This window comes from Podarcis filfolensis (genome assembly GCF_964270895.1).
Source record: "Podarcis filfolensis genome assembly, chromosome: 2".
NCBI lineage: Eukaryota > Metazoa > Chordata > Lepidosauria > Squamata > Lacertidae > Podarcis > Podarcis filfolensis.
This window is the reverse complement of record NC_139605.1, coordinates 118531322-118553699: the sequence shown is the minus strand read 5'-3', so window position 1 is coordinate 118553699 and position 22378 is coordinate 118531322. Positions and strand designations below refer to the sequence as shown.

The 22378-nt window shown below is 44.6% G+C and overlaps 1 protein-coding gene across 1 annotated transcript; it reads left to right on the top strand.

Annotated features, from left to right (window-relative positions):
• Positions 1-6350: 6350 nt before the first annotated feature.
• Positions 6351-16076, top strand: LOC310754228 (keratin, type II cytoskeletal 6B-like; the record flags this gene model as incomplete). The annotated part of the gene is made up of 8 exons (XM_083595931.1): positions 6351-6695; positions 7763-7974; positions 9705-9765; positions 11394-11489; positions 12710-12874; positions 13343-13468; positions 14355-14575; positions 16034-16076. The coding sequence occupies 8 exons, from the start codon at positions 6351-6353 to the stop codon at positions 16074-16076; spliced, it is 1269 nt and encodes a 422-aa protein (XP_083452057.1).
• Positions 16077-22378: the final 6302 nt, after the last annotated feature.

Sequence of the window (22378 nt, the reverse complement as noted above, 5' to 3'; positions counted from 1 at the left end):
CTCCCACTGCTGTTGTGTGATTTCTGTTCTCACCCTGAAGCAAAGTTCTTAACCCGAGGTACTATTTCTGGTTAGTGGCGTCTGTAACCTGAAGCGTCTGTAACCAGAGGTACCACTGTACAGCCAAGGCTAATGTAAAAAAATAAAAGTAAATAAAATCTTCTGTCAGGAGATGGCAAAATCTAAGATCACTAAGTTGCATTTAGTGCCAAGGAAGCAGTGAGGGTATTTGAGTTCTAGTCCAGGAACAGCTGCTTCTTGCAGCCTGTCTCTTGTAACTAAAAAAGAATAAATGCCTGCAAGTGCCCAAATGGTATCAGTATCCTGATCTGTTACCAGGGCTGGATTTAGGTTTGATGAGGCCCTAAGCTACTGAAGGTAATGGGGCCCTTTATGTGTCCAGCTGTCCTTTGTCAACAACAAATTGTCGCTGTTTTTTGTATTGAATATATGCTATGTGGTATTTTATGGATCTAATAGGTATCTAAAGCTATTTGCACATGTTGCTATGCAACCAGTCCATGCAGAATGTAGGCACCCTATATATAGAAATAAGCAAACCAGTGATATTTTAGGGAGCAGGCTAGCAGGCGGGGCCCATTACTTACATCATAGGTGCCTAAAAGGTAAATATAAAGGACCCCTGACAGTTAAGTCCAGTCGCGAATGACTCTGGGGTTGTGGCGCTCATCTCACTTTACTGGCCAAGGGAGCCGACGTTTGTCCTCAGACAGTTTTTCCGGGTCATGTGGCCAGCATGGCTAAGCCACTTCTGACGAAACCAGAGCAGCACACAGAAATGCCATTTACCTTCCCACCAGAGCGGTACCTATTTATCTACTTGCAATTTGACGTGCTTTCGACCTGCTAGGTTGGCAGGAGCTGGGACCAAATAATGGTAGCTCACCCCATCATGGGGATTCGAACCGCTGACCTTCCGATTGGCAAGCCCAAGGCTCAGTGCTTTAGACCACAGCACCCACAAAACATTGTTGCTGTATGTAGGTGGTGTTTTTAATCTTATATTTTAGAAATGTACATCCAATTTTTTCCCCTTAATTTTTTTGGGGGCCCCAAGAGAGTGGGGCCCTAAGCTATAGCTTGTTTAGCTTATACCTAAATCCGGCACTGTCTGTTACACTTCCTGGACATTTGGAAATGCTAGTCCTGATTGAGTGTGGGTTCTTTTAGTTGATGGCCATGATCTCTGGAACTGGAAACACATGTGCTTTGCCACTGGTCCAAATGTCAACAAATGAACAAAGCAAAGGATGGCGCAGTGACCACAATGCCCTAAAGGTAATGTCATTTTGCTGTTGCATGCAGAATCTCTTCACATCATGGTAATGGTGCAAAGCTGCATTCTCACACCAAACTCTGGAGGCGCCACCAAAATGAATGAAGTCTTCAGCAACTCCCACTGGGTCTAAAGGCCAATTCATATACACAGCATAAGTGCATACATGATCCGTGTGGTTATGGAGTGCAGGAAGGAGACGCCTTCCGCACCACAAGTATAACCTGCGATGAGAAGCAGGGTGGATGCGCATTTGGGCTCTGGTGCTCCTGACAGGTTATATTATGTGGGATAATATGGCTTGGGATTAATGATGTGGCTAAGCCAGGAAGGAGAAAGAAGCAGCTGCCAAGTGGGAACTCATGCCAAAGCAGCAGCAAAACTGAGGGTGGGGGTAATGACTTGGAGACTAGAGAGGAAATGTGGATACCTGTACAATTGTAGTATGTAAAAATATGTACAGCTAGAACATTTTTGAGTGCTGGGGAGAAATCCCACTAGCCAGTGTGCCCACCAATCGGAAGTAGTGCTGGTGACAATGCGCCCCCCCCCCAAGGCAGGCAATGAATTCACAACAAGAGGGACATACACCTCTGTGACCACATACCCAACCAGAGTGCCCCCTTTCCATCAGCCGCGGTGGCACAGCCACCACTGTCAGTCTCCAGGCATTCCTACAGCCAGCAGTTCAATACCCCTACTGTTACTCACAAACACCATTTTGGAGCACCGCACACAAAGAGAAGGCTCATCAGGAAAAGCACTGCATGGACCAAACAGACCTTTTGTTCCACCGACTCTTCTGGCAACTCCTGTGGCAACCACCCTCTTGCTATTTTGTCCTATAGACAGTCCTGCCAAGAAGTATCTCAGCTTTGCCCCTCACAGGACACATTCACAAATCTAAAGCACTGTGATACCACTTTGAGCAGTCATGGGAGCTGTAGTATGTTAAGGATGAGACCCTTAGATTCCGCTCACAAAGTTACAATTTGCAGAGTTTCCCCGAGAAGAAAAGTTACTTGTTAAGCCACATCTGGAAATTGAGGCTCACTTTCCCTATCCTGGTTTGTTATATCCACCATTGCTGATAGTTGGACCAGTTTAGGATTCAGCATAGCTCTTTGACCAGCCTAGCTCTGTTTGTTCCCAGCTCCAGATTAGGAGAGTGGATTGCTCTATTAGTCCAATGCAGCTAAATAACCAAAACTCTTGTGGAACCTTACTGACCATCAGATGACCATAAAACGTTAAACCACTTCTGAGCTGGAGAGGAGGTGGGGTTGCGGGCTTCATGCCCTCCCCCCACGTGTGCGGGGGCTGTCTTGCAGCCCCCGCGAGAGCATGGAATCCTTGGGCGCGTCATCTCCCTTGCCAGCCAATCGGCTGGCCCGGGAGGCGTGGCCCGCGTTATTTAGGGCCGGCGCCTGAGGATTTTCCTCCTTCTCTGCTCCAGCGCCTCAGCTGCTCCGGTTTCCCACCCTCCCACCCTTTAGGTTTGGCTCTTTGACATTGCTATGGACTTCGGTTGGTCACCGTCAAGAGGCCTGGTAGGAATTTTTTCCACTTGGCAAATTGGCACCAGCCATTTGGTTTTTCGCCTGCCTCGTAGCAAATCGTCACAACTTCCTCGGCATTGGCGGTTAGGCATTGGTAAGGGTATTGTTATGCAGATGAGTGGGGGGGGGGGAGGAAGTGCCATCACCTTCCCCCATATCGAAGGGAGTCCGGTAAAGGATTCCGGGGGGCGTTGCCCTGTCCGAAGCCTATGGAGGTGTGGGCCTAAGGCATGCCCCCGAGCGGTGACCCTGGAGGAGCTCCTAGTTGATGGAAGAGTGGCAGATGAAGGTGACGGATTATATGGAATTGGCGGAAATGACTGGCAGAATCCGAGACCTGGGAGAAGAGTTGGTGGAAGAAGACTGGAAGAAATTTAAAGACAATCTTCAGAAACACTGTAAAATTAATGAATGTTAAAATGATGTTGGATTGAAAATAAGTGGCATTAGCAACAAAGTTAATAAGAATATGCAAAAATGAATTGATAATGGATGAAAATATAGAGTTATAATATGTTAAGATACAGAGTTAAGATAAACGAAAGAGGGTAAGGATTTGCTGATTTGATTATTTAAATGGGAATACAAAAAGGGGAGGTGTGAGGAGGCCAAGGAAATAAGCTAATGAGTTCAAAGTTACAAAAAACGGATTTGTTTTTAATTCTTTTTTAGCTATTTGTCTTTTGTATTTTGTATTTTTATTCCTCTTTTTTCTTTTTCATGTATTTTTCTATGTTCTCTTTTTTGTATCTTTTTCTTTTTATATGACCTTTTTTCATTTTGTAAACTTATGTTTTTGTAAAACTTCAATAAATATCTTTAAAAAAAAAAAGAGGCGCTCCTAGTTGATGTACATCAGCAGGACTCCCCTACTGGTGGTTAACCCTTGCCGGTCTTCTAGCAATCAGGCTGAAGCCGGTTAGTCGATAGGACCAATGCCTAAGCCAATACCGCTCAATTCCTGTAATCAACAAAGTTGTGGCCTAATTTTGCCCATTAACCTAAAATACTGGTGTCCTGTGTCTTTATTTCCGTGGGGGAGGTGGGAACTCGCCATGCAATATGGCATAAGCTTTCATGGGCCACATTCACACAATGCATTTAAAGCTCTTAAGCAGTCATGGCTTCCCTTCAAGAGTCTTGGGAGCTATAGGTTATTAAGTGGGCTTAGAGTTGTTAGTTCTCCATAGGGGATTGTAGCTCTGGAACGGGAATAGGGGGCATTCGGCTGGTTCTGCCTTTGCACATTCATATGACAGGGCAAGAATCCATCTATATGATGAAGGAAAAGGTGTGTGGCTGGCCGTGAAATTGACTAGATCCAGGGTATGGTGCCATACAGAAAGTGTTGGACCAGAACCCTCATCATACCTGATCATGAGCCATGCTAGCAGTGGCTGAGGGGAGCTGGAGTCCAACAAAATATGGAGGGCACCATACTGGTCAGCCCTGAACTAGACTTTTGCCTCTCTCACACACAATTCCAGGCCTCAAAGTCACCCAATGGAATTGCTCAGCAGTTGATCTGGCACTGATGAAAGAATTATAATCAGCGTATAGAATGTTACGACTTTCCCTTCACAATGAAGTATAATTAACATAAAGAATTCATCATCCGAGTTTGTTGGTAATTACCATGAGCTTAGATGTCTCACTCCATGCTTTATTATAGTTCTAAGAAGTAGCATAAAAACGTAACTGGCATAATTGACAGTAGATCAATACAGCATATAAGATCAAAGGGCATAATAAAACAGCAGGTAACAATAGCCAGTTATAAAAAGTCAAATTAACTCGAGTCATTATTTACCTGACAAATGGATCCAATAACATCTGACACACTTCTGAGTAATCATGCACATTGGGTTGCGCAATACATCTTCTTCAGTTTCTCTCTATAGAAAAATGTTTGTGGTGGTAAGCAGTGTGCAGCAAATTCTATACATTAAGAGGGCAGGGAATCATTCCTCCCCATCTCTCCCCATGAAGTTGCTGAATTATACAATGGCGGACCTTGGGGTCTCAAAATTCAGTGGTACCCTGTGCAATGCCAAAATTTGGCACCCTTGTCTCTCATCATAGTTGCAGTGTCCCTGAGACTCTGCCCCCAATGTGACCAAACCGATCGCACTCCCCTAAATCTGCCTCTGAAATACAGCTCCCATCATTCCTAGCAAGCACAGCCAATTCCCAGGGATGATGGGAGTGGCCAGGGGTGCCAACCTGAATGAAATATTGGAGGGGGCAGGAAAGCCCTGCCTCACATAATCAATCATTTGACTCAGTGCACACATACCATTCGAATGACAATGCCCATCAACTTTTGGGGGTGGCCCCCTCAAATATTTTAGGGGGGGGCGAAGACTCCTTGACCCCTAGCAATTGACTCCTATGGTAGTGGCAGTTCTGAAATCTCTGGAATGCCAAAGGTTCCACACACCTTCTATGTATGATGATTCCAAAGTATGTCTCAGTGTGTTCAGCATAGCTTACTCTCAAATCAGTGTGTGTAGGGCTGCAGCCATAATTAATCTAACACACACACTAATAACCAGTGATAAACAAACAGAAAACACGCATGAACATATATATGCCATGGTCACATACACAACACACACTGAAACACATTGAAAGCACAAGTCTTACCCCATAGAATGCTGGTAATTGTAGTGTGTTAAAGATGCTGGAAATTGTGGAATATGTGTGTGTGGGGGGGAGATTATAAGCCACTATTTTGGGTCCATGTACCCCAGAACCATGTGTCTCATGTACCCCAGTGGTTCTCCAAGGCCTCAAATGGTCTTTTTCAGCTGTGCAAGCAGAGATTTTTTAAATGAAAGATACCAGGAATTAAAGCAGTAGCCTTATAGATCCACAACACGTGATACTATTCTTCCACCAAACTGCAGATGATCCCATGGCTATCTTCATTATTCGTATTGGTCGGGCCAGTGACTTCTGCCCAGGTCAAAATTAGAAACAATCCACAACTATATCTGATTCTTGACACCTAAGATAATTATTATTTTGACACGGAACTATGCTTTGCCCTATTTTTGTCCCTGTATTCTTTTGAATACAGCACTTTTGATATAACAGTAATGTATACAAAGATGTTCTCTCCCATAATAAAGTAAAAAGAGCCAGAGATATTGATGTCAGACCATGAAGATCCCTTTTGGGATAACATTTTTCACTAAACTGTAATTAGAGTTAGGAGGCAGATTAATTAAACAATATCCTCTCATGACGTTCTTGCAAGCCGTGCATTTTTTTGTTTTGTTTTGTAATTTATTTTTGAGTTCTCTTCTGTGCCTAGCACTGTGTTTTGCTGGCGGGCATACCAACCACATGAGTCCCAATGTTACCCATGCAACCAAGCCCAGTTCCTCCAACACATAAAAGAGAGGCCAGCTCCAAGGTCTTCCATTGTAGCTGCTGGGTCTCCATCTCTACGTCGTCCTCTGCAGTCGTGTCCACAACAATAAGGCAACATGAGCCGTCAGCTCTTAGTAGGCAGACAACGTGCTAGAAGCCCCTTCACCAAACTCTCCACAAGTAACTCAGCCTCCCGGTTTCATCCTGGCAGCTACAGAAGCAGAAGTATGTCTAGGATTAGTGGAAGAACAACATTCTTGTGTGGAGACTACAAGAGTGGCACCTGTGGAGCCGATGGTCAAAGTGTGCATAGAAGATACAGCATCCATGGTGTACAGGTTGACCCGCATCTGCTGGAGCCTTTCCATGTGGACATCTGCCCTGAGATCCAGAAAGTGAGACAACAAGAGATGGAGCAGATGAAGAACCTTAACAGCCAATTTGCCGATTTCATTGATAAGGTGAGATCAGAATGGGAGGCTTTCGTTGCACCACCAGGCTGTTGCCGTAGCCAGTGCTGCTGGGAAGCATTCAAGTAATGTTTAGCCTGGTCCTGGTATCTGCAATAGGTGCAGCTGTTGGGTTACGACTCCTTGTCCTTGTAGAATGGTGAAACTGGTGCCATACCCCTTTTTCCTGGAAGAAATCTTAGGCCCCACCCCAGCATGCAGCACCATCACCCTTTCAACACTGGTGGCTGCCATCTGCTATCAATATGGTGACCACTGAGATGTACTGCTGGAGTCCATGAGTTGCAGGATTTCTTCCAGCCTTGTGCTGTAGCATCTATAGGTGGGATGGATCATCGATAGACCTCTTCTTCCTGCCACTCCTTAAAGCATACTAGTAAAAGATCTATCATCTGAATCAAGTAGCAATTATTTCCATGTGAAAGTTTTACCAAAGCTGAACAAAAAGTGATTACCGTATTTTTTGCTCTATAAGACTCACTTTTTCCCTCCTAAAAAGTAAGGGGAAATGTGTGTGCGTCTTATGGAGCGAATGCAGGCTGCACAGCTATCCCAGAAGCCAGAACAGCAAGAGGGATTGCTGCTTTCACTGTGTAGCGATCCCTCTTGCTGTTCTGGCTTCTGAGATTCAGAATATTTTTTTTCTTGTTTTCCTCCTCCAAAAACTAGGTGTGTCTTGTGGTCCGGTGCGTCTTATAGAGCGAAAAAATGGTAATTCGCTGAGTACATTTGTTATGAGCTAGTAACTTGGGTGGACTTATTTGCAAGGTTGATTTTAAGACCTGGAAAACAGTTGGCCTTAATCTTTTCTATGCACTAAGCAAACCTTTTCTAATACATAGATTAATCCTTGTTTTGATCTCTTTGCTTCCAATATTCTCACAAAGGCCTTTCTTTTCTTAGCTAGTTGCACCAATCCATTTTGCACCTTCACTAAACCACTAAATTTGCAGCCATGTTGTAATATACCCTGTGAAACAGTATGAGCAGTAAGCATTGCTGGGCAAAATCTCAAAATCTTCTTCGTATCTATTCATTTGCTTTATGTTGGATTTCAGGTGCAGTGCTTGGAACAGAAGAACCAGCTGCTTTCAACCAAATGGTCCTTTCTACAGAAACAAGGCAAACCACCCACAAAATGTCTGAAATCTCTTTTCGAGCAGTTCATTTGCAACCTGAAGAAGCAGCTGGATCATTTGCTGTGTGAGAAAGGAAAACTGGAGACTGATTGTGAGTGTTCAAAAGAGGAGGCTGAGGACTGCAAGTGCAGGTGAGTTGACCGGTTCATGGAATCAGCTGTTTTGGAATTGTGCAAAGAAAGGAAATGATGACTCTAAGAATGTAAAGGGTTTTCTGTCTTTTCTCCCTAAATTGGCTTTTGTCCTTCATAAATGGAGACTTAACAGAATTGTGCTTCTCCCCTGCACACTTCTGTTTCTCTCTGGTTTTTGGAATAAATTAAGACTCTCTAGGGGAGCATCTGAATTTGCTATATATTAAGTCAGATCATACTGGGGCGCAGGTGGCACTGTGGGTTAAACCACTGAGCCTAGGACTTGTCGATCAGAAGGTCGGCGGTTCGAATCCCCGCGACGGGGTGAGCTCCCGTTGCTCGGTCTCTGCTCCTGCCAACCTAGCAGTTTGAAAGCACATCAAAGTGCAAGTAGATAAATAGGTACCGCTCCAGCGGGAAGGTAAACAGCGTTTCTGTGCGCTGCCCTGGTTTGCCAGAAGCAGCTTAGTCATGCTGGCCACATGACCTGGAAGCTGTACACCGGCTCCCTCAGCCAATAAAGCAAGATGAGCGCCGCAACCCCAGAGTCCGCCACGACTGGACCTAATGGTCAGGGGTCCCTTTACCTTTACCTAAGTCAGATCATTGGTCTGTCAAACGCAGTATCTCAAAGACGTCCAGCACAGGTCTTTCCCGGTCCCTTAGATTCCCTTAACAGAAGATGGCAAGGATTGAATCCAGGATCATTCACGTTGACCAGGGGTCGGCAAGCTTTACCTCGCCTGGGCTGGTTCACTCCAGGGGAGATCCCCCCATAGGCTGGATCGTGCATGCGACTGTGATTTCCTGTGTCTGCGTCTGCGCAGACATGATTTCCGATGTCTGCTTCTGCGCAGATGCAATTTTCGGCCCGGAGGAAGCGAGTCGCTGCTCCAGTTTAGCGCAGCGCATGGGGATTCGCCGAGCGGGCAGCTCGGTTCAGGGGCAGCTCGTGGGCCAGTTAAACAACCCCCGTGGGCTGCTTGTGGCCTATGGGCCTTAGGTTCCTACCCCTGACATAGACAGCATGTTCCACTTTGCAAACTCCAATGAATGAATTGCGACACACAGCCACTTTTTATTAAGTGTCCACCGTGAGATTGAACAAACAGGTGAATTGAGTCATAGACATCCTTGAAGCACAGCTTATCTGAAGGAGGAAATATGTCACATTCAGAGTGTTCTTATAAAGAGTTAGTCCAGTACTTTTAGCCCAGCATTGCCCACCACAGCGGTAAATAATGTGGTGCTTGCAGATGTCATTGGATTACAATGGAAACACCATCCAGACCAGGAAATCCACTTATCCCTGATAAATGGGGAAATCCTCTGTAGTTAGTACCCAGTAGTGGCTGGCGTGGTGGGCATTGGTCACCTGGCTTCTTAATGCCACATCACTGCCAGTTACCAATAGGAAGGGGCCATGCAGTGGCGAGCTCAGTGCAGTGGCAGATGCAGCAGTGGGAACATCAGATTGTCAGCGTGGCATATGACTCTGAGCAGTGGTTGATGGGTAGCAGCAGTGAGGGAATGCTATTGTGTTCATATCCTACTTGTGGGAGTCCAGAGACATCTGGTTGGGTGCTGTGGGAACTGGATTCTGGACTCGCTGGGCCTTTGCCCTAATTCAGCTGGGCTCATAATATGTTGTTCTGTTCTTAGTAGTGAGTGAAATACTGAACTGATCACCACCCCTTTGTAGTTTCATTTTAATTCCTACCTTACAGGTATGAGGAGAAAGTGAACCAACGCTGTGCTGCAGAGAACAAATTTGCAGAACTGAAGAAGGTAAGAGGAAGAAGCCATTGGTATAATAATAATAATAATAATAATAATAATAATAATAATAATAATAATTTATTTATACCCTGCCCATCTGGCTGGTTTTCCCCAGCCACTCTGGGCGCCTTCCAACAAAATATTAAAAACACAATAAAACAGGTATAGCCTGCTGAAACATTTCAATTAAAAATAATGAGGTTTTCTCCTCATTTCAGAAATATCTATGTTTTGAAAACGAGAAATCTCCCCATTTCATTTTTTTAATAACTCAGTTTTCTTTGTTGCCGTCATCACCACCACCATCTGACACCCCTCTATCTTGCTTCCTCCCAGCTCAGTAGGCTGCCAGGTGGAGGGATGGAGACCATGGTTTATGAATTATTGGGGTCCTATCAGGCATCCTTTTTATTATGCATTCATGCTTATTTGTAGTCGTGATACTATTGGGACAGTTATCTGTGTTTGTGTTTGCAAAATACTCTTTGTACCTGCAAAGGTTTTGGGGTAGTCTAACTGCTTCATTTCCGATCAATGCATACCCTGAAATCGCTTGGCAAAATCCCATAACTTTTTAGAATGCAATCATTTTGCTTTAATTCTGTCTTTTATTACATTGTAACCCATTTGGACAGCAATAATGTGGCAGGACTGGGCCTCAAATCCTCTGTTCATGCATTTCTGTGCTGTCACGCTTTCCATGTTAGCCATATTGAGAATAGACTCATTGAAATTAATGGACACAACTAACTTAAATCCTTCCAGGTCATGTGGCCAGCATGACTAAGTTGCTTCTGGCAAACCAGAGCAGCGCACAGAAACGCCGTTTACCTTCCCACCGGAGCAGTACCTATTTATCTTTTAAAGGGGACGCGGGTGGCGCTGTGGGTAAAAGCCTCAGCGCCTAGGACTTGCCGATCGAAAGGTCGGCGGTTCAAATCCCCGCGGCGGGGTGTGCTTTTGTCGCTCGGTCCCAGCGCCTGCCAACCTAGCAGTTCGAAAGCACCCCCGGGTGCAAGTAGATAAATAGGGACTGCTTACTAGCGGGAAGGTAAAAGGCGTTCCGTGTGCTGCGCTGGCTCGCCAGATGCAGCTTGTCACGCTGGCCACGTGACCCGGAAGTGCCTGCGGACAGCGCTGGCTCCAGGCCTATAGAGTGAGATGAGCGCACAACCCTAGAGTCTGGCAAGACTGGCCCATACGGGCAGGGGTACCTTTACCTTTACCTTACTCTGAGTAAAACAGTGTTGGCTACAGTTCTTGAGCTCCTTGGAGAAATAGGTCAGACATAAATGCATCAAGTAAATAAAAAGGAGTTGTGAAATTAGACCAAGGACCTATGTAAGATTGTTAATAGAAATAGCTCAGTCAGTAGAGCATGAGACTCAGTCTCAAGGCTCTGGGTTCAAGCCTCATGTTGAACATAAGTTTCCTGCATTGCAGAGGGTTGGACTAGATGACTCTTGTGGTCCTTTCCAACTCTACAGTCCTATGATTCTATGAAATGGATTTGCCATCTATAAAATGTCTCATAAGTCTGTTCATGTAAGCAAACTCTAGACGTTCCCCCCCCCCTTTCCTTTGAAACCATATCTAAACAGTAGAATATAAATAACAGGGAAATGTCATCCTTGCAGGGTAGAGACTGTGTCGCTTTGAACAATGCAGAGCTGGAGATAGAAGTCAGTCTCCTCTCCCAAGAGATTGAGTTCCTGAGATGCATATATCTGAAGGTAAGTAAGGAGACATTCCTTGCAGAGACACTCCATATTATCTCCACTTAGCCTATACATCTCAAGGTGCCATTCGAATCCTGGTAAGTACAGAAGAAGTAATGGACATGGAGGGAAAAGCTTCCTGAATCTGATTAGCAAATTCCTAAAGCTGGTCTGAATGGAGCAAAGCTGCAAACAGTGGTCCCCACCCTCACAAGGAAAGGTGAAGAGTATCCAAGTCTAGTCATTGTTGAACTTAAGGCAAAAAATAAAATAAAACCCTTAAGTACCTCCCTCCCTCGCTGGCAGTGAGTCATCATCATTTAGATCACTAATAATTGCCATAATGACACCCAAAATGATTTGCCTGAGGTTGCTGCCTCATTCTGCCTAATGATAGGGCCAGCTCTGTAAATTCCAGTGGTTGGTTGACATGTAGTGGGCATCTTTGTCTAACTAGCCTGGATTTGCAAGTGAATTAGGCCTACTTTTAGGTTACAATGCATATTTCTGAGCAGTGTTATGATGAGATATTAAAATTGTTAAGTCTCTTGCTATGCAAAAAAATTCTCCCAGTGACTCACAGCATTCTTCTCCTTCTTCTTTGGCAATCACTCATAGCTGAGTAAGATTGTCTTCCATAAACACAGTTTTAATAATGAGTCCGTAAGTGACTGTGGAGGCCAGTTCTGGATCCACACGTCTTTCCACAGTGGGGACATTGGTTTCTGGGCAGGAGTTGATCACGGTGTGGATTTGCCAAGCGTGCCTTCCTCTTAGCATGTTTCTCCCTTGCGTCCTGAGTTCAAGTGTCTTTAAAGCCCATGACACCTTTGGTAAAGGCTGTTCTCCAATTAGAGCGCTAGCAGGCCAGTGTTTCCCAGTTGTTAGTCTTTAAACCTCTTTTGTTGACCACCGGCATTACACTTTCCATTTTAAAGTTCATCCACACATGTGTGAATGAGTAACTACAGATTAATTAACCCAAACTCAAACTCAGATGCAATGCTTTGCACTGATGCCAATTCACATGTTCAGCTAAGAGTCACCACAAAGAGCTGAGCAAGGAAGTAATGATAGCTCAAGCAATGTGTTTGCCCATGTGAACCAGCTGTTAGCATTTGTACCTGCTTTACAGATTTGCCTTATTACAACTCTAGCAAAGTTGGCAGAGAGAAGAAGTATTTGAGATAAGGGGTTAAGGACAAATGATGATGCATTTGGGTCAATATCCTTAGGAGGAAGCTCAACTGGACCATCACACCGGAGATTTGGATGTGGTTGTGAAAATGGACAACAGCAGATGTTTAGACATGGACAGCATTATTGCCATCCTCAGGGAAGAGTACAAAGAAATTGTCCAGAGGAGCAAAGCTGAGGCAGATGCCTTCTACCAAAACAAGGTAGGTGCTGAAACAAGGTGGGCGAAATGTCACAAATTCAAAAAGTGGTCTATTAAAGAAAAAGGGTCTTAATGACACAAGTACTATGCAATCGTGATAGGGGGTACTCATTTGCTGAAATATTTCAGGTTGCCCTCATTCTTCTTCACAAATATTTCTCTGGCTGCTTTTGATATCTTCTCAATTTGCAGCATTGTAAGACTGGGGTTCTTTATTTTGTCCATTGACTTGTAACCATATAAAGCTATATAAACTGCCAGGAGACCAGTTCAGGTGGATGAGTGTGGCTGGGGTGGGGCAGGGACTCAGAAGGAAGGGCGGGGGGCTATCATTGCCACCCTCCCAGAATCTGCTGCATGAGGTAGTTGTCTCACTCTGCCTGACCTGGTCCTATGCTCTTTGCATCTGATCTTCCTCATTATAGCTGCCCTTGCTAAATAGCCATCATACCCTTGTTTATGCCCTTAGTACGAAGAGGCTCAGAGCAAGAGATGCTGCTTCAAGGGAGACCTGAAGAAATACAAGCAGCAGATTTCAGAACTTAGAAGGAGGATCGAGAAGCTTCAGTGTGAAATTCAGAGTGTGCAAAAGGAGGTAAGTTTGGTGGTGGACAGGTCAGGCAACCAGATTTAAAAAATCCAAATTCTGCAACAACAACAACGACGAATCCACATAAGACCACACATGCAATACAGTTTTGTATAAAGTAGTTTATTATTTCTTAATTGTTTATATCGTACAATCTGAATTTTTGGACAAGGATGCTTGAAAGGCAAAGGCATGAGAGGCTGAGGGTAGCAGCTGTGAGTAGCTTGGTGAATATAGGCAGACTGGGAATTAGACCAAGCAGAGATCACAACAAGACCACTTCCAACAACTGGAATCTTTTCTCTTTGAGCAAACCGCCGTAAATTTCTTGGTTCTTAGTTTGCATTTCTCCTTATAGACACATTGTTGCATGCAGTTTTGACTAATTTAATGCACTTCTCTCTGTTATTTTCACTAAGGTGTGCTCTTTTATCCACACCTTCCCTGAATATACACATTTTTGCACACATTTTTGAAGGGTGGCTGCATTTCAGCCTGCATATTGTTTCAGGAAGTGCCCATTGGGTATTTTTGCCTAATAATAATAATAATAATAATAATAATAATAATAATAATAATAATAAAAAATTGATTTATACCCCGCTCTTCCCGGTTCAAAAGCCGGGCTCAGGGCGGCTAACAACAAATTTAAAACACTTAATTGTAAACACAGCATAAAATACAGTATAAAAACATGAATAGCAATAAAATTCAAAATGAGAAATGAATCATATTTCTCCACCATCCTAAGCAGGGACCAGTCCAAATTTCTGATGGAGAAATTAAACCACTGCACAACCACCTCAAATCTGTACACTGAAGGGTTTTGTGTTCTGGTTATCCGGCACAAGGAAATGGAGGCTAACCTGACCAACTTCTGTAATCGCTGCAGAACGATGAGCTGCAGAAGGCCATCTGTGATGGGACGGACGGTGGCGACTGTGCCCTGAAGGATGCTCAGGAGAAATATGCTGAGTTGGTGGAGGCCCTTCGGAACGGCAAGGACGAACTAGCATGCCTGGTGTGTGACTACCAGGAGCTACTGAACACAAAGCTTGCCCTAGATATTGAGATTGCAGCCTACAAAAGCCTGCTGGAAGGGGAAGAGGAGAGGTGAGCCTGCAAACTGTTGGGAGAGCAATGGCAGTGGAATCACAGCGAAAAGTTATGTTAACAGAAAGTTAACTAAGTGTTAACGTGGTTGGCGCTGTGGTCTAAACTACAATCAGAAAGTTGATGGTTCGAATCCCCGCGAGGGGTGAGCTCCTGTTGCTCAGTCCTTGCTCCTGCCAACCTAGTAGTTCAAAAGCACATCAAAGTGCAAGTAGATAAATAGGTACCACTCTGGCAGGAAGGCAAACGTCGTTTCCGTGCGCTGCTCTGGTTTGCCAGGAGCAGCTTAGTCATGCTGGCCACATGACCTGGAAGCTGTACGCCGGCTCCCTCGGCCAATAAAGCGAGATGAGCGCCGCAACCCCAGAGTCATCCGCGACTGGACCTAATGGGCAGGGGTTCCTTTACCTTTACCTTTAACTAAGGGTTAATTTGCACTTAGGGATCTCAAAGCAGTAAATGGGTGTGATATTTGGAGTGATTCGGAGTACAGAGTTTTGGTTGCATCCAGAGAATCCTGGCTGCAAATGGAGTTCTTAAAACGAGGGCCCTCAAACTGGTTCTCGGGACTCTCCCCAGGCCATGACCTCCCAGAGGTCCCACCCTCTCTGAGTGCTGGGATGTGTCCTTGAAGCACAATAACGCCTCTTCCATACCTGTATGGAGGGGTGTGTGTGTGTGTGCGCGCACACACAGAAACCTCTGACTTCTGCATGGCTGGAATATAACTTACTTTACTGAATTACTCTGTCCACTTTTCCGTCTGGCACAACCCACCACTGGTATACACCCCACCTCCAGAAGGGGAATGTACCCTTTGGAATAATAATAATAATAATAATAATAATAATAATAATAATAATAGTAGTAGTAGTAGTAGTAGTAGTAGTTTATTATTTATACCCCGCCCATCTGGCCGGGCCTCCACAGCCACTCTGGGCGGCTTCCAACAGGATATTAAAAACACAATACAACATCAAACATTAAAAACTTCCCTAAACAGGGTTGCCTTCAGATGTCTCCTAAATGTCAGATAGTTGTATTTCTTTGACATTTGATGGGAGGGTATTCCACAGGGCAGGCCACTACTGAGAAGGCCCTCTGCCTGGTTTCCTGTAACCTCACTTCTCACAGGAAGGGAACCGCCAGGAGGCCCTCAGAGCTGGACCTCAATGTCTGGGTTGAACGATGGAGGTGGAGACACTCCTTCAGGTATACTGGGCTGAGGCTGTTTAGGCCTTTAAAGGTCAGCACCAATACTTTAAATTGTGCTCGGTCCCCCAAACTTGATCTAGGTAATAAACACCTGAAGATGGGATTTGGGGATTATGTGACTGTAATCGGAAGAGAACGTGCTATATTCTTTTATCCTTGCCCACACAGGATGTCCAAAGATTGTGCAAACTCAGTCAGCGTATGTAAGTAGTCTTCCTTGTTCTTTTCTCCTGTTCTTTGCAGATCAGAATCCATGTTTGGTGCCCCAAAGAAGTTTTGGCAATAACCATTCCATGTGTTTCCTTTCCAGCTGTAGCCAATGCCCCATGCTCTTCCCAAAATGTTGCAAAGCCAGGAGGTGACTGCTGTCCAAAGGAGGTCGATGCTTGTGGATCCGAACGCTTAAGAGTTGCGGTGTCTGCTTTCAGAAGCAACCAGAACAGGCGTCAAAGGGGAAGGCACTCCACTGGCTACCAAAGGTCAAGCAGAGCAAAGGCTAAGTAAGACTTCACTAAGAATATGGTCAGGTTTAACGTCAATGATTCCACCCGCCATTTCTCAAATAGCAGGAAGGGGAAGCTTACATATCTAGGTTCTTGGTGATGTGGGTTGAGCTGGCTAAAGCAACAAGGGTTGGGCTACAGATACTCAGGGGCACTGTGCACATTATGCAGCAACAAGAAGGGAAGCTACTGGATTCCAAGAAAACACGAATTCCAAGAATTTGGCCGTTCTGCCTCTGACAGAGTAAGTCACATCATAGTGGGGGCTCACCGGCATGAAACAGAACCAGAACAGTCTGCCACATGTAAGGTATGGGGGAGAATTTTGATTCAGCTCTTATTTATGGCTGAATCTATCAAATTCGGATTTTCCAAAATAATATGAGAACTGAAACCCAGCCATCCTTCAAAATTCCCACTTATCTGAATTTTGCAATGCAGTTTTCCAACCAATGTACAAAAATGCATATATTATGGGGGAAACTGTGCATAGAAATGAACATATCAGTGACAGTTACATACATGTATTATTAGAAGGAACTGCTTACAAAAATGTGAATGTTGGTCAAAACTGCATACAAAAGTGTGTGTGTGTATGTGTGTGGGGAGAGACAGAGAAATTCACCATAAAATTCTGTGAAATTTTGGGGATGATTAAAACATTCACAAATTGCTGCAGAAATGTGGAGAACTGAACTCAAGATTGTAAAAATGTGAAACTGAGAGAATTAAAATTGATAGATCCTTCATTCCCTAGTCACATGTCTGAAAGGTTCGGAATACAATGAAGCTCACTATGCATGCGCAGAGACCTCCTCTGCCAATGAGGACATCATGCCATCCATGTGCTAAGGTTGATAACAATGTGGCCCAATCCCTGCACATGAGCAGTGAGACCCACTACTTCTCTGTTAGCAGAGAATTAGGATCAAAATGGCTCATCTTGCCCCCAGGATCATGTCCTCTGATTTACTCCACCCCTGGGCATCCACACATAGGGCCTGGATAGCTGCAATGAGGGAATCTTCATGTATACAGCTGTACCCATGAAGACTCCCTCCATACAGATATCTGTGCTAGGTGTGAGGACGCCATGTTGAGGGCAGAGCTTGTCGGTGCAGCCCTACTCCCCAATTCACACACGGGTAGAACATGTAATTGATTCCCCTGAACAGAACTACAGAAAGTGAACAGTGGACATTCATCCACTGAAACTGGGTTTCTAGAGTCCCAGAGAGATTCTGGAACATTATGTTGTGGTGGGAGTGGGGTGGGGGGTTGAGAAATGCATCTCCAGAGTTTTCTCCAGAGCAGAACAAAGTAGTATTGCCCGTTTCTGTTTCCAAGTTAATGTGTTTATCCTCAGAGTGTAATAGAAAGGAGGGTGCTTTTGCTGATAAGGTGTGGGGAAACCAATGGCTGCCAAACAGGTACAACCCAGATTAAGTCTGGTGCATTAAAATAAACCAACACAACAATTAATAGCTTATGAAAACCAAATCCTCCAAGTCACAATATCTGAATCGGCTCTGTAGAGGAGGAATATATGCCACTACCTCATAAAAGTAGCTTTTTAGGGCATTGTGATGTAGTAGACAGTTTCCCTGGTCCAGGTAGCAGCTGGATAGGGAATCACATGCACCACAGCTGGGGCTGCACACAGATAGCCCAGTAATCAAAGATAGAATCTCACAATCAGCTGTTGAAAGGTGGAGCTGGAGAGCCTGGATTCAGTCTCCCATCCTTCCTTTCTCCAACAGACATCTGGTTAGTGAGATGACAGCTTTGTTTAGCAGACTGTGTGTGCACAGCTCTGCTTTTCCTCTCTGTGTGTTCTCTGTTGGGCCTGAGTCAGTGTGCCTAACACAGGCTTCACCAGCCTGTTGCCCACCAGATGCTTTGAACTACAACTCCCACTGATGGCTGATGGAAGCCATAGTTCCAAACTTCTGGGAGGAAGGATGGTGTAATGTAATGTTGAATGTGTGTAATTTGAAAGGCAACAAGGGATTGGAAAGTTCAAGCACCAGTCCTGTTTTCTGTAAAAGACCTGTGTACGTACCTGTATGCTTTCTTTCTTTCTTTGCTCATTGCTGTAGCTTTCTGTATTATAGCCAATAAACTGTCATGGGGGGAAAGCACATTTTGTTGTACTTTATTTTTATTTAATACATTTGTGCCTCACTCTGCCTCCTCAGAAATGGAGCACATAGCATTACTTAATATAATTATTATTACAGTGGTACCTCAGGTTACATACGCTTCAGGTTACAGACTCCACTAACCCAGAAATAGTGCTTCAGGTTAAGAACTTTGCTTCAGGATGAGAACAGAAATCGTGCTCCGGTGGCGCGGCAGCAGCAGGAGGCCCCATTAGCTAAAGTGGTGCTTCAGGTTAAGAACAGTTTCAGGTTAAGAGCAGACCTCTGAAATGAATTAAGTTCTTAACCCAAGGTACCACTGTATATTTCTCGTTGTCATAAGAATGACTGGATGAGTCCAATGGGCCATGCAAACCAGCATCCTGTTCTCACTGTGACCACCCAGATGAATGCTAGTCCTCAGGCAGGATCTGGCACAAGGGCATATTCAGAAACATAACTGCACCCCAGCTGTGGAGGCAGAGCAAAGCCATCATGGCTAGGAGCCACCAATAGACCTCTATTCCATGAATTGGTTTAAACCTCTTTTAAAGGATCATCATCATTGTCAGTGTGTGTGTGTGATCATGGATAAATGAATGTGTCTGTGTGTATATACCTTTATGCACACAACCTGTTTATACTATCCTTCACTCCAGAGTAGTTTGCATTTTTAATTTTTTTTAAAAAAAAATCCTATACATAAGAACAATTTTAACAAATAAATCAGCTGACAGCTAAAAGAATACATTAGCAAGTCTAAAAGCCTGGACAAAAGTGTGCCTGGCATCTGAAAGTGTGCAATATTGCTTCAGATTAAACCACCGTGGGGAGGTTTTTTAAAAGGCAGGGTGTCACAGCTGAAAAGGAGCACTCCCTTGCTGCACTGTCACCCACTTCACTTCTGGGAAAGGTGGCACTTGGCAGTTTTATTCATCCACACATGGCATTTATATCCCTTCTTTCTTCCAAGGAGCCCAAGGTGCCACACATGGTTTGCCCACCCCACTTTCTCCTCACAACAACCCTGTGAGGTAGGTTAGGCTGGGAGACAGTGGACTCAGGTATACAGCTGCAAATAAAACGCTTTAAGTGTGTTGTAAAGACGTGGATGGCTCTGTGGTCTAAACCACTGAGCCTAGGGCTTGCTGATCGGAAGGTCAGTGGTTCGAATCCCCGCGACAGGGTGAGCTCCCGTTGTTCAGTCCCAGCTCCTGCCTACCTAGCAGTTCAAAAGCACACCAGTGCAAGTAGATAAATAGGTACCGCTGCAGCGGGAAGGTAAATGGTGTTTCTGTGCACTGCTCTGGTTTCGCCAGAAGCGGCTTAGTCATGCTGGCCACATGACCCGGAAAAACTATCTGCGGACAAACTTCGGCTCCCTCGGCCAGTAGAGTGAGATGAGCGCCGCAACCCCAGAGTCGTTCACGACTGGACTTAACTGTCAGGGGTCCTTTACCTTTACCTTTTAAAAGTGCATTATACAAACGTGTCACTAGATGGCGATGGTGAGCTATGGCAAACTCTATATATTTTTCAAAATGTTTTTCAAAAAAGTATTTTCACAACATTTTTTATATGTGTCTAGATTCCAAAGTCAGTCTTAGTGGCTTCATAGCTGAGCGGGGATTTGAATCCTGGTCTCCCAGATCCTAGTCCAACACTCTAACCATTACACTAAGTACCGTCTCATCTCATCTTTTAGTAGTGCAGCAGGGTAAGGAGAGAGAGAGAGACTAACCCAAAGCCAGACAGCGAGTTTCAAGACTGAGCACAGATTTGATCCAGGGTTTTCCACATCCAAACCTGCCCCATGCCATTCTAGCTGAGACTTGCATTGACTTAAATCCTGGGCTTAACTGCAGCCTTTGTTTTTCTAAAAATGAACCGTAATCTTGCTTCCCACAACTGAAGCTGAGCCAGCCCTGGAAGAGAGTCAGCTGAGGAAATTGTTCAAGCTTCCTAGCCTTCACATTGCACAAATACCTTAAATGCAGCGAGCTGAAGTTTGAAAGCCTGAAGGCAGAATTTCCACCGTTTTGTTGGACCCTGACACACCCTTAATCTCATTATCTTCCTCATGTTTGAGATGCAGTGAGATCACATACATCCACTCTGCAATATTTTCTCTTTCCTGGGAGGTTAGGAAGTGTTTGAAAACTGATCCGTCTCACCCATCGCAGCCTACAGCTCTCCAGGAAAGACTTGTGAAGCCTCTCTGACCGAAGGTTTTCCCCAGCTCTGAAACCGGAAATCCTTTTAAAAACAGATGCCAACGACTTAACCTGGATCCGCAAAGCCTGCGCTCCATTGTTTAGCTAGATCTGCATGCAGAACACAATGTCAATCCTAAGGGCAATGCCAGTTGTACCAGTGTGGTGTAGTGTTCAGAGTGCCAGGCTAGGATGTGGGAGGTCAGGGTTCAAATGCTCACTCAGCTATGGCTCACTGCCTCTCGACCTAACTTATCTCAAAGGGGAGAATGTGGGGGACTAAATGGGGTGGAGAGCCATGTATCTCACCTTTGAGCTCCTTGGAGAAAAAGGTCAGGAATAAATGCAATTAACGACAACGACAACACACTCTATGTTGGGTGTGATCCATTGGTGCAGTCAAATGCAACATTCCTTGTTTCCCTAGAGTGGGCACATGCAGGGGGACATCCAGTCAGTGTAATTTCCTCTTCCACTGGTCTGGAGTTTCCTCCCCCTACATGTTACCTGGGAGATGGGCTGACTCCACAAAAGAGCCAAGTCATGCAGCCATTTTCTCAGCCTGTTTGATCTTTCTGTTGTCTTGTTCTATCTCTTGCTGCCATGCTGCTCTCCTGCAGCCATTTTGTTGTCTAAATGTAATTTTGCTGTCTGCTGGCCCTCAGCCAGCAGCACATGAGTTCAGTCTCCATATGAGATGAACTCACTCTTTCTTTGTGTAACTACTAAGTAAAGCCTGCCTTTACTTAGTAGTTAAAATCGTAGCGATAAAATCGTGAACTGAAATGTGAGTAAACTTTTTGCTACTTTACTCAGAAAGACTCAGAAAGAATGTTGGAGGTTATACATGTGATGTAGAGTTAAGCCAATGAATGCCCTTTGATGATGATGATGATATTATTATTATTATTATTATTATTATTATTATTATTATTATACCCCACCCATCTGGCTGGGTTTCCCCAGCCACTCTGGGCAGCTCCCAAAAGAATGTTAAAAATGTGCAAAACATCAAACATTAAAAACTTCCCTAAATAGGGCTGCCTTCAGATGTCTTCTCAAAGTCGGATAGTTGTTTATTTCCTTGACATCTGGTGGGAGGGCGTTCCACAGGGCGGGCACCACTACCGAGAAGGCCCTCTGCCTGGTTGATGCTTACTATTTAGATGAGTCCAATAGCACAAGAGTAACCTTCCCCAGTTTGGTGCCCTCCATATGCTGTTGGACTGCAGCTCCTATAACCTCTGACCACTGGCCATGCTTGTTAGGGCTAATGGGAATCAGGGAGTTCAAAATATTTGGAGGGCACCAGGATGTCTGAGGAAGCTTATGAAACTGATTTAAAAAAAATGTAAATGTCAACTAAATACTATGAAAACCAACACAATTTTAAAACATTTAGCTAAGAATTCAAACGTACCACGTTTCCTACAAAATTCATCTCCATTTATTCCTCCTCTAGCTTGTATCACCTTCCCCTCAAAACACAAGCAGACCTTTCAGTAGGCCCAAGGAGGTTCCCCCTCAGTGCACAGGACTTTTGATGGACTTGAAATGGCTCCTCCTCTGCACTACAAGAAAGGGTTGAGAAATCAACCATCAAAACTTGGAAGCTGACATGCTCTGCTTTCCAGCTCTTTTGCTCCTAAACGGATCTGATTACATGAAGTCAAGTCAAACCAATGTGCAGCCACCTTTCTCTTTTCAAACAGCTGCTTATTAATGCACTTC